This window comes from Eutrigla gurnardus, assembly GCF_963514095.1.
Source record: "Eutrigla gurnardus genome assembly, chromosome: 4".
In the NCBI taxonomy this organism is placed as follows: Eukaryota; Metazoa; Chordata; class Actinopteri; order Perciformes; family Triglidae; genus Eutrigla; species Eutrigla gurnardus.
In genome coordinates this window covers 24,329,969-24,342,661 of record NC_139918.1, presented here as the reverse complement: position 1 = coordinate 24,342,661, position 12,693 = coordinate 24,329,969, and the positions used below count along the sequence as shown (strand labels likewise).

Sequence of the window (12,693 nt, the reverse complement as noted above, 5' to 3'; positions counted from 1 at the left end):
GTTTATTTGTTCTCATGTCCAAGATGTACATGTACATTTACATTTACATTTACATTTAGGTCATTTAGCAGACGCTTTTGTCCAAAGCGACTTACAATAAGTACATTTGTCAAAAGAGGAAACCACAAGGTATCATTGCCGATAAAGTAAGAGCTAAAAATAGAACAAGTGTTAGGTCCTCATCTGAGTAAACTAGTACTTCAAGAGCAACAGTGCTACGATCAGAGTGCTATAGGTAAGGTTTTTTTTTTTTTTTTGTAGATGTACAATGATTTATATGTGAAGTAACGTTTAATCATACTATATACAGGGTCGCCCATCAAGTTGGAATCATTTGCAGATGTCTTGTCTTTTATAGCTCCAAAGAAATGTTATGCATGCTACATTTCAGCTGGGTGATTGTGACACACGATGTCATCATTCAGCTGCTCAAAAGTGATTACTGATGCATTTAAAGAGGAATAAACAGAGGATTGTGTCTGAAAACGAAATATTAAAACTTTATGGGCAACAGCGTATTATATATATGTACTTATTTCATTTAAATTGAATAAAATAAAAGTGAAAAGTACATATGTCATATAACGAACATTACAGTATACAAGGACAGAAATAAACAATATGATTGGAAGATATATTTCATTTGCCTTTTACTTCAAATTTTCAATTCTTTATTTTCAAATTAATTACATTTTATTAAAACATCAGCAGAGCTAAAATGTGAGCTATTTTCTCTTGCAAAGGTGACTCATTTTGTCAATTAATAATAAAAATAGGAATTTGGGCTGCACGGTAGTGTCAACTGTAGCCTCAGAGCGAGAGGTCGCGAGTTCGATTCCCAGGTTCAATTCCCGGGTTCAATTCCCGGGTCGGGTTCCTTCTGTGTGGAGTTTGCATGTTCTCCCCGTGTCAGCGTGGGTTCTCTCTGGGTTCTCCGACGTCCTCCCACAGTCCAAAGACCTGTCTGTCTCTGCATGTCTCCCTGCGATAGACTGGTTACCTGTCTGTCTCTAAATAAGTTATACATTCATATAAATTAGGACGTTCATAAAAGATAAATCAATAAATGACTTCGGCAACACGAATGTCGTTGATTTAGTGACATCATCGCCGGGCCAGTCCAATCAGAGAGCGCGAGCCCTGAGCGCTGGACCGTCTCCAGCCGTTTGGCCTCTTCCAACCGTCGCCGGTAAGTTCACCGATCTTCTCCGTTTTGCGCGGTGAAGCGGCGGATGTAGATCCAGTTAAGTATCGGCACACCGAGAGCAGACTTCTGCCGAAACCCCGCGTCGGTTTGAACGCTGATTCTCACAATTTAAACGTCTTTCGACGTCTCTTCCGCCGCCAGCGCCTAGCTGCTGCTAACGTTAGCTAGCCCAACCGTCACCGGGGACCAGGAAACGGGGGTTTAGCTCCCGCCGGTTTCCTGGTCTCGGTCCCGGTCCCAATCCCGGTTTGGGAGGAGGTGGAGGTATTTCATTGTGTCTGAGTTAAAGATCAGGATTCAATGGCGATGATCTGGAGCTAACAGCTAACTCCTCAGATATCCTGCTGTGTAACGGTGTGCGTTTAAATGATGAATCGTTACTGTAGTTACTGATGAGTCATTCTTTAGGAATAGAAACCCTCATTAGTGACTTCTGTTTGTCCGACAGTCACCTGGAACCTGAACCAGTCAGCGTCTATGAGCAGCAGTGATGAGCAGCAGAAGCCGCAGGTCCTGGTGAGAGCTCACCTGTCACACACACCTGTAACACACACCTGTCTCACACACCTGTAACACACACCTGTCTCACACACCTGTAAGACACACCTGTCTCACACACCTGTAACAGTCCTGTCACACACCTGTGATCTCACCTGTGATCTCACCTGTGTGATCTTACCTGTTTCAGTACTAAAAGTCGCTCCAGGAGTTTGGAAGGTAAAGGAAGGTTTTCCAAAGTGACTCTACAGAAGCCTGGATGGACAAAAGACGAGGTAAGGGCTGTCATGTTAGCATTCAGGGCTAACTCAGACACTGTGAGTCCGGGTCCTTCCCAGTCCAGGTCCTTCCCAGCCCGGGTCCTCCATGTGGAGGAGCAGGTTTTATTCAGGATCAGCTGCAGGAACACAGAGACATGGAACACAGCTGACTCTGCAGCTCCCCTCACCTGTCTGTCCTACTGTCTGCCTGTCTGTCCTATTGTCTGCCTGTCTGTCCTACAGCTGTTGACTACTTAAAGACCAACATCACTGTGTCTCACAAAATACCTTAAAGACATTTAGATGATGGTGATGATGATGAAGATGATGATGATGTTATGGTGGTGGTGGTGATGATGATGATGATGATGATAGTGATGATGATGATGACGGTGATGATGGTGATGATGACGGTGATGATGATGATGATGGTGATGATGATGGTGGTGATGATGATGCTGATCTTCCTCCTCAGGATGAGAATCTGTACAGACTGGTGAAGGAGTTTGGACCGACCAGCTGGTCTTCAGTGTCTCTGCATTTAAGAGTGAGTCCTTCTTGTTCAGGTCTCCTCTCATTCAACAGGACGGACACTGATGCTTGCTAGCGAGCTAACTTAGCTAGCTACGTCACCAACACGGCCGTTAGCTCGTCCTGCTAGCTAGAATCTGTATATAGAACTACAACCATGGATTTGACATTTGACAGATGACTTTTGACAGATGACAATGACGAAGGAAAAAGATGAGAGTTTAACTTCCTGCAGCCTGCCTGGCAGAGAAGGCCTGCTAACCTGTCTGGTGTGTCTCAGGGTCAGAGGTCAGATGTGGAGTGTCAGCAGCGGTGGCAGTACATAAAGAACCCAGACCTGGTCAAAGGTCCCTGGACTCATGAGGAGGATGAGAGGGTAAACATTTACACATGTATTCTGTGTACTAGTACACTCTTCTGCTATACTGTAGTACTAGTACACACTACTACTATACTGTAGTACTAATACACTCTACTACTATACTGTAGTACTAATACACTCTACTACTATACTGTAATACTACTACATTCTACTACTATACTGTAGTACTAATACACCATACCTGCTGCATCTCACACAGCAGTTAGCAACTCAAGCTTTTTTGACTCGGGACACAGTGGTTTGCTTTAACTCCCCTATAATACTATGTTGTGATGTCACTTCCTGTGTAGGTTCTTGAGCTGGTTGAGAAGTATGGGATGAAGCGCTGGTCGCTCATTGCCAAGTACCTGCACACTCGTAACGGCAAGCAGTGCCGTGAGCGCTGGCACAACCACCTGAACCCGGTGGTGAACAAGAGCCGCTGGACCCTGGAGGAGGACCGCATCATCTGTCAGGCCCAGAGGCTGCTGGGAAACCGCTGGGCTTACATCTCCAAGCTGCTGACCGGCAGGTATGTAGACCACCAGGTATGTAGAACCACCCGGTATGTAGATAACCAGGTATGTAGACCACCATGTATGAAGGCCCAGCAGGTATGAAGACCCACCAGGTATGTAGATAACCAGGTATGTAGACCACTAGGTATGAATATTTTGCCGGTCTCTGAACTCTCTAGCTCTCCTCCTCAGAGACCCTCTCACGATCCACCAAGCTTCTTTTTTTCATCCGCGCACCAAGCTCCTTGGGATCTTTTACAAATGCTGATGCCATTTCCCACAAGAGCTGATTGGTCAGTAGGCGGTCTCTTATCAGGAACATAACCTGCTCCAGAGCAGTTACCATGGCGATGTACCCTGGTAAGAAGTAAACCACCGTCGTAGGACGGAAAACCCAGAGTTAACCCTGAAGTTTCCTCACTAAGCCCAAATCCTGCTTCGTAGTCCAGACGTCAGATCACATCCAAACTGTGTCATAGATCTGATCCCCGATCAGCTGCTGACTCACGTTAAATCTCTCAGCTTGACTTGGTTTTGTCTTCTCAGGACAGACAACTCCATCAAAAACCACTGGAACTCCACCCTGAAGAGGAAGGTGGAGAAGGAGGGATACCTGCAGGTGCTGCACCTCCACAACTCCTCCATCACCTCCTCCTGCTGCTCCCCTGGAGCCACCTCCAGGACCAGTGACCCCCCCACTAAGGTCAGCGTCCAGCCGCCATCCACCAGCAGGAGGCCAGGGATGATAATAATGACATGTCTCCTCCAGCAGGCAGACACTCTGTCCAGTGTGATGGACGCGTCCAGCTGCACCTCCGCCGATCGCAGTGGCTCCGCCCCCCTGTGCTCCGCCCCCCTGTGCTCCGCCAGCGCCCCCGCCTCCTCCGATGGTCACAGCTCCTCACTGAGCGTGTGCAAGCTGATGGCGTCCACAGAGCTGATGGAGGTGGTACATCAGCTCATCAGCTAGTTGGAACACAGCTGAGGCTTTTATTTTGAAATGCAGCTTTATTTTGGGATTGTTACCCTCAGCTGTGTCTCTCAGGCTCTACAGTCACCTCGTGTAACTTGTCACATGTTTTTGTTGACGTGTAATTAAGATGGAGAGAATATATATTTAACCTGGTCTAACCTCATCACAGAACGCAGAGACGTGGAGCTGTGGCCCACAGGAAGTGACCTCATCGCACTCCAGCTGTCTGTACAGAGAGGACGCCAACCCGTTAGCCATTGATCTGAGCAGGAGTTATGTACGAGAAAATATGAAATCTTCGATGTTTGACATGTTCAGTAAAACTCTTCTCAGAAGAAGAGAAGTCTGGCTCTCACCCTGTGTCTTCCTCCATAGCAACAGCAGTGTCTGGTTGTCGGGGAGGACGCATCCTCCTTCATGGACTCCACGTCCTCCTGGAGCAGCATGGCGGCGGCTCTGACCTTCTCCCCCTCTGAGGTGAAGACACCTGGACGCTGCTAGAGACACTTCTGTGGTAAGTCCTGCTGCAGTGTCCATCTGATGTTTGTCTGTCTGCAGTTCTTCAACCTGTATGCTGTGGAGGACCTGAAGTTAGAGGGTCCGGTTCTCGCCTCCACCCCCATCTGTCCCCTCAAACACCCCCCCAAGAGGAACCAGGACGTGGTCTCCTGTGTGCACTGCAGCCGGTACGTCTTTGGCTCGTCCTTGGGCTGGTTCACCACAGCTGGAGGAACCAGAATAAAGTATCTGTGATTTAATATCAATAACCAGATGAAAAGGATGCTGAAATAACTCCATCATGATGGTGATCAGTAAAAAGTGCTGAGTCATTCTTTGTTAGGTCTGTCTGCAAGACCACAAGATAACTACTTTTAAAACGCTGGTTTTCTGAATGGAGTCTGGTTGACGGGTGCTAGGCTACGCTAACATTGTAGATGCTCCACCAACACTCCAAATAAGGTAATCTAGACATAAATACAGCAGAGACCTTGATTGGAGCACAGACAGTCTCTGGTTCCTCCACATAGTCTGGTCTGGTCTCTGGACTAATGTGGGCTACTATCTAGACCTCTGGGGGACCACAGACAGTCTCTGGTTCCTCCACATAGTCTGTTCTGGTCTCTGGACTAATGTGAGCTACTATCTAGACCTCTGGGGGACCACAGACAGTCTCTGGTTTCTCCATATAGTCTGTTCTGGTCTCTGGACTAATGTGAGCTACTATCTAGACCTCTGGGGGACGACAGACAGTCTCTGGTTCCTCCAAATGGTCTGTTCTGGTCTCTGGACTAATGTGAGCTACTATCTAGACCTCTGGGGGACCACAGACAGTCTCTGGTTTCTCCATATAGTCTGGTCTGGTCTCTGGACTAATGTGAGCTACTATCTAGTCCTCTGGGGGACCACAGACAGTCTCTGGTTCCTCCACATAGTCTGGTCTGGTCTCTGGACTCATGTGAGCTTCCTGTTGTTGTTACTCTGTGGTGTGGATCGTAAAAGGTCCGCTGATCAGTTTGAAATGTGCTCAGGACGCCGTCAGAGACCAGAGACAGGATGAGAACCATGTGGACGTCAGCTCCTCAAACGCCAACACCACTGAAGATCAACAGCATTGAGGACCAGGACCAGGTGGGAGGAGCCTGGCAGTGAAACTAACTCACCTCATTTAGGTCCTGAGACGTGAGACGTTTGTTCCGTTTGTGCTTCAGGTGTCAGTTTGTACGAGCAGGATGATGAATCTGAGGTGGGAGGAGCCAGACAGCCAGTCCAGCAGCAGCTCTGAGGTCTCACACACACACACACACACTCGGGGTGTTCATCAGAACCGTTTTTTGTGGACAGATGACTTCCTGCCACATGATTGGCTGATTAGATCTTATATTATCTCCTAAAGGTTTATCTGTAAACGTTTCTGTTGAGTCTGTTTGACATGTTGGACTTCTGTCCTGCAGGTCCAGGGAGACAGTCTGCTCAGCTCCATCCTGCAGCTCCAGGGACAGTACACATCGATCTCACAGGACCAGCATCCAGTCCAGAGGGAGTCCAGCTCTGCTTCACAGGTCAAGAGGGAGTCCAGCTTTGCTTCACAGGTCCTGAGAGGGTCCAGCTCTGGTTCACTGGTCCAGAGGGAGTCCAGCTGTGGTTCAAAGGTCCCGAGTGGGACCAGTTGTGGTTCACAGGCCCAGAGTGGGTCCAGCTGTGGTTCACAGATCCCGAGAGGGTCCAGCTGTGGTTCACAGGCCCAGAGTGGGTCCAGCTGTGGTTCACAGGTCCCGAGAGGGTCCAGCTGTGGTTCACAGGCCCAGAGTGGGTCCAGCTGTGGTTCACAGGTCCTGAGAGGGTCCAGCTGTGGTTCACAGGTCCCGAGTGGGTCCAGCTCTGTCCTGGGCTGTGAGGAGTTGGGCTGCTTCCCGTTGGAGGCCCAGGTGTGGTGGTGTCAGCGGCCCGTCACATACCTGCACTCCCCAGAATGTCCTGCATACAGCCGGAACCCCTTTGAGGTGAGACCTGATGTTCGTGTAACTGCACAGGTTTGACTGCAGCATCATTTCTGTTTATCCAGTCACACCAACGCACCAGAGAAGAGGCGGGGCTTCCCCCCATGTGGGAGGTTTGAACAGTCACATGATGATAAACAATAGTAATATAGTCGATAGTAATAAACAAACACATTGTGACTGAAGTGATACGGATGTATATGATTGTGTTGTTAAAGACTGACCTCTTCTGTAGGAACCCACAGACAGGAAGTCACAGCGCACTCTGAATGAACACTGAAGGATGACATCACACTAACGGCAAATCATGATGGCTTGTTCTTTGTCCTAAAACAGCTGAGCGGCGAGTTACAGCTGGTGATGTTCGGAGAAACCGACGATCAGATGAGTCTGACAGAGCAGGCTCGACTCTTCATGGAGCCTTGATCACCATCATCTTCATCACCATCTTCTTCATCACCATCTTCTTCATCATCAGCTGCTGCTGCCTGAGACGACCTGTGGACGAATACTGTGATTCTTTTCTTTATTATTATATTATAAACTTACTATTACTGAGACGACCTGTGAATCATGACTCAGCATTTTAATCCTCTATAGACCTGGACTGCAGCGTCTCCGTCAGTTAAACTAACTGACGTTTTATTGATTTATTAAGCAGCTTAAACTTTCGGCTTATTTGAATTGAAACTGGATTTTAACAAGAACATAATTTTAAAAGACTTTTTTAATAATTTCTTGTAGTTTTACTGAAGGTGTCAGATTTTATATTTTGAACTGAACTGTATTTATTTATTTTATCCGTGTATTTATTTCTTAAAGGCGGTTCATATTAAAGTCCTTTTTGTTTTTGACACAAAGACACTTTATATTAAATGTAGCACTTTGGATGAAAACTGAACATGAACAAGAATAAACGTCACAAATGTCATTCTAGAGTTTGATATTGAGTATTTTAAGCATGTAACTGAATATTGATTGTAATTTATTGTTTTATGCTTGAATGAAAACTCAAGTGCCGTCGACATTTATTCATTCTTTTATTGAACGTGTTTTGGACATTAAACTGTAGAAGCTGAGGAACATTGTATTGATTAACATGTCTAATAGCAAATCATCAATAAAAGTCAGTGTAACCAATAAGTGTTCTTTGGACTCAGGAAACCTTTTTGGTTTTCATCAACCATCAGTTTCACACCACAGCGTTTTATTACTATTCAGCTTTTTATTCAGATTTGTCACGACACGTAGATGGGAACCAATCAGGGCGTATTGGACTTGACCTCGATGACTCGGCGTATTGGACTTGACCTCAATGACTCGGCGTCTTGGACTTGACTTGGAAATGTTCCCAGCAAGCACTTGGGTCTCCACTTGGATGCAACCTTGATGAATCAGGGACTTCTGACTTGATGTGATGTTTACATGACCTCAGGGAATTGATGACTTTAATAGGCACTCAATGACTCGCAGGGTCTTGGTGACTTGGACACAACCTTGTTTAATTGGACCTGTCTGACTCGGACAGGTACTAGGTCACATCGTGTTCTAGCCCTCAAAGACGACCACCTCGGGTATGACCTAAGGACTCGAAAGTGACCACAGCTCAGTGACTTGGACCTGCTCCCGAAGTTTCATGGTTTTGTCTCCGGTGGGATTTCTTTCTCTGTTTGCGGTCAGAAGAAAATTAAAATTACATGACGATCACTAAACAACTAAAGTTGTCCTTGTGACTGGTTCCAGATCAGGTTCTAGTCTGGCTGGAAGGCAGTGTTGATGGAGCCCGAATCCAGAGGGGAGTGCGGAAGGTGGGGGCAGCTCTTCCTCCTGGACTTGGCAAGGACCCGGTGTAGGAGGCTGGGGGAGCCGTGAGGAGGAGCTGCTGACATCGCAGAGGGCCCGTCGAGTCCTGGCGGGCGGCGGATGCTGTTTTTCCTGAGGAGCTTCGGCGTAATGCGACTGCTGCCGGGAATAAATAAAAACCTGCTTTTCAGGTTCTGGTTCTGACCGTGAACACGATAAACTATTAAAGTGACGTTTCTGTAAATAAAGTTCCAGTTACCTCGTGCAGGGAGCGCCGCAGGGAGCGCCACAGGGAGCGCCTTCCGTTGTTATGGCGACCGGTACCGACCCCCTCCTTACCAGCAAGGAATCTCCACCCTGCAGGACAAAGACGGTGTTACATCACAGCTAAACCAGACCACTGAACCCAGTCCTCCAAACAGACCGGTGAACCCAGTCCTCCAGACAGACCGGTAAACGCAGTCCTCCAGACAGACGGGTGAACCCAGTCCTCCAGACAGACCAGTAAACCCAGTCCTCCAAACAGACGGGTGAACCCAGTCCTCCAGACAGACCGGTGAACCCAGTCCTCCAGACAGACCGGTGAACCCAGTCCTCCAAACAGACCAGTAAACCCAGTCCTCCAGACAGACCGGTGAACCCAGTAGACCAGGTCTCGTTACCTGATGTGGCTCCACGCAGGCTGCAGGAAAGTAGCCCTCGTTTCCATTCATCAGCCGTCCGAACCACCAGGTCTCGTCCTCCTTAAACAGAACCTGGATCAGGTCTCCCCGGTTCAGGTCCAGCTCCTTCTGCCAGCTGGACTGGTGCTGCTGCGTCACTGCCACCAGCACCTGCCAATCACAGTCCAGAACTGTTGCATCAGACTGACCTCAGATCAGCTGCATCAGGAAGCTGCTGCTAACGAGTTCATTAAAGGTGTTTAAGCTGATTTAAATAGCTCAGCAGGCTGGAAATACATGCAGTCAAAGGTCACGCTGATGTAACACTGATTAACACACACACACACACATGTTACTGTTACAGTCAACATAGCAGTTCACACCAGGAACCCGCCCAGGGGCCCGGGTCTTTGAGGGGCCCCTGAACAACATGGGGCCCCGAGACTCCTGCCTTTTACAGAATTGAGAGTTTGTTCAGATATTTGGAGCATAAAAGGTAAATGCTGCTCCATCTCTGGGGAGAGAAAGCAGACCTGACACAGACCTGACCCAGACCTGATTGACCACCCAGACCTGATCATATTTAAGCTTTATTCTTTATGAATCCGTTTACATTCATATATTCATATCATCTATCATATCTGCCTGCATCACTCATTGACTCAACGCTGCTGTGATTCTGACATGAAGGAACCCGTCTCACTGCTTTGACCTCGAGTGGTCCAAAAGACTAGAAATGCAAAGCAGATCTATGATATATTTTATTTCACACAACGTGTAGAGGCTGAAAGAATGAGTCTACATTTCTGAATAAAGTATCTTCTGCTTTATATGAATATATCTCAGCCCCACATGAACTAAATATAATACACACATGTAACAATGTGCTCAAAAATCAAGAAGCCTTCATCATCATCATCATCAAAGTGTAACAGCAAGTCAGTTAAACTTCATCAACGTGTCCATTCAGGAAGCACAATGGTGGTGAATGAACTCAAAACAACAACAAAGACTCAAAACAATAACAAAGAGACTCAAAACTACAAAGAAAGTCAAACCAACAACAAAGAGACTCAAAACAACCACAAAGAGACAGAAAGCGACAACAAATAAGACTAAACAACAACAAAGAGAATTGTTTTTAAAACCCTTAATACTTTAATTCATAATATTTTCATATATTTAGGGGAAAGTAGTGAAGCCCTTAACATCCACTTCATGTGTTCATTTGCTTTTGAAATGGAAGGGTGTTCTTTAGATATTGAGGGTTAATTTAAGTGTGTTTCTGTTTGCAGCTGCAGGTCGGCGGTGTGTTGTTTCAGAAATACATCTCTAAATAAATCTGAGGCTGCAGATTCTCACCTTTTGTGCCTCTGGGGGTCTGGTCCTGATCCTGGACCTGCACACTGACACACAGGAGGGCAGATGTGAGCACCGATCGGTCATCAATAATTACATCAGCTGGTTGTATTGACTCACCTTGAGGGGAGAAAACGGTGGTATAAACCTCAAACTCCTCGCTGCTCTGCCTGTAGATCTGCTGCATGCCGCTGCCTGACACACACACTCTCACACACTCACACACACACTCCCAGCTTATATACCTGCTGTCACTAATCCTGCCAAGTGTGTGTCTCTGTCACACACACACACACTGATGACATCAGCAGTCAGGACTACCTATTGGCTGACACTTTTACCTGAACTTTTCATCTAAAACCAGATTTATTTTGAACATATAAAATACATATATTTGATGATGAAAATCATGTCACTTGAATGAAAGCTTCAGAAAATATACTGAATACTCTGGTCTCTACCTGCTACATTTACATTTTACATTACATTTAGGTCATTTAGCAGACGCTTTTGTCCAAAGCGACTTGCAATAAGTACATTTGTCAAAAGAAAGAAACCACAACATATCATTGCCGATAAAGTAAGAGCTAAAAAATAGAACAAGTGTTAGATCCTCGTCTGAGTAAAGTAGTAGCTGTTCAGCAAACATACCTTAAGAACAGTGCTATAGGTATAAGGTTTTTTTGTTTTATTTTTTTTGGGGGGGTGTTAGTGGGTCATGCTATGCAGAGTCGAGGTGAAGTCTGAACAGGTGATACTTGAGCCTTTTTCAGAAGATGGCAAATGACTCTGCGGTCCTGACATTGATCGGGAGTTCGTTCCACCACTGAGGCGCCAGAACAGAGAAGAGTCTGGACTTTGCTGAGCGACATTTGTTTGATTTCAGCGATGGTGGTACCAGCCGGCCAGCTTAAGTAGAGGAGCGAAGTGCTCGCTTCGGGGCGTGTGGTTTGACCAGTGTTTGAAGGTAGATGGGTGCCGTTCCATTGATGGCCTTGAAGGCCAGTGCCATCGTCTTGAATAGGATGCGTGCTGCAACAGGGAGCCAGTGGAGGTCACGGAGGAGGGGGGTGGTTTGAAGACAAGGCATGCTGCAGCATTCTGGATACGCTGCAATGGTTTAGTTGCCGAGGCCGGGAGTCCAGCCAGGAGAGAGTTGCAGTAGTTAAGGTGGGAGATGACCAGTGCTTGGACCAGGAGTTGCGTTGCATCCTTTGTGAGGAAAGTCCGAATCCTGCGGACATTGTAGAAGGCAAATCTGCAGGATCGAGCCACAGCAGTGAAGTTGGGGGTGCAGGATAGTTGGTCATCGAGGATTACCCCCAGGTTCCCCGCAGTTGAGGGAGGCAATACTGTGATACCCTCGACAGTGACCGACAGGTCCATGCGAGGGCAGTCTTTCCCCGGGATGAAGAGGTGTTCGGTTTTATTCAGGTTAAGCTTGAGGTGATGTGCAGTTGTCCAGACAGAGATGTCTGCCAGACAGTCCGAGATGCGAGTTGCAATGTGAGTGTCGGAGGTTGGGGGAAGAGAGGAATAGCTGGGTGTCATCTGCGTAACAATGGTAGGAGAATCCATGTGATGTGATTACAGAGCCTAGTGATCTGGTGTATAATGAGAACAGAAGCGGTCCTAATACTGAGCCTTGAGGGACACCCGTGTCCAGAGAACAGGGTTTGGACATAGAGCCATTCCATGTGACCTGAAAGGTGCGATTTGTCAGGTATGATGTAAACCAGGTGAGAGCAGAGTCAGTGATGCCAAGTTCAGCAGGGTGGAGAGGAGGATTTGGTGGTTGACTGTGTCGAATGCAGCAGATAGGTCGAGGAGAATGAGAACGGAGGAGTGGGATGAGGCTCTGGCGTCTCGCAGGGACTCGGTCACTGTGAGGAGGGCCGTCTCAGTGGAGTGAGCAGTCCTGAATCCTGATTGATTAGGGTCAAGGTCTGGATGTCAGTAGCGTCTAGGGTGGGTTTTTTAAGGAGGGGCTTCACTGTAGCCATCTTAAAAGCCGCTGGAATGA

General features: G+C 47.2%; 2 protein-coding genes across 2 annotated transcripts; one reads left to right on the top strand and one right to left on the bottom strand.

The window, feature by feature from the left end:
* Window positions 1-182: 182 nt before the first annotated feature.
* Window positions 183-7,318, top strand: LOC311011772 (uncharacterized protein). The gene is made up of 14 exons (XM_084006899.1): window positions 183-235; window positions 1,656-1,723; window positions 1,896-1,980; window positions 2,441-2,512; window positions 2,777-2,872; window positions 3,169-3,389; window positions 3,922-4,078; window positions 4,148-4,324; window positions 4,724-4,825; window positions 4,907-5,034; window positions 5,878-5,977; window positions 6,058-6,063; window positions 6,301-6,849; window positions 7,183-7,318. The coding sequence occupies exons 2-14, from the start codon at window positions 1,698-1,700 to the stop codon at window positions 7,270-7,272; spliced, it is 1,809 nt and encodes a 602-aa protein (XP_083863025.1). The 5' UTR covers window positions 183-235; window positions 1,656-1,697; the 3' UTR covers window positions 7,273-7,318.
* Window positions 7,319-8,597: 1,279 nt separating this feature from the next.
* Window positions 8,598-11,206, bottom strand: LOC311011771 (uncharacterized protein; the record flags this gene model as incomplete). The annotated part of the gene is made up of 5 exons (XM_084006898.1): window positions 10,791-11,206; window positions 10,674-10,717; window positions 9,312-9,482; window positions 8,909-9,006; window positions 8,598-8,808 (listed from the first exon to the last, which is right to left on the bottom strand). The coding sequence occupies exons 1-5, from the start codon at window positions 10,855-10,857 to the stop codon at window positions 8,598-8,600; spliced, it is 591 nt and encodes a 196-aa protein (XP_083863024.1). The 5' UTR covers window positions 10,858-11,206.
* Between the last annotated feature and the right edge of the window lie 1,487 nt (window positions 11,207-12,693).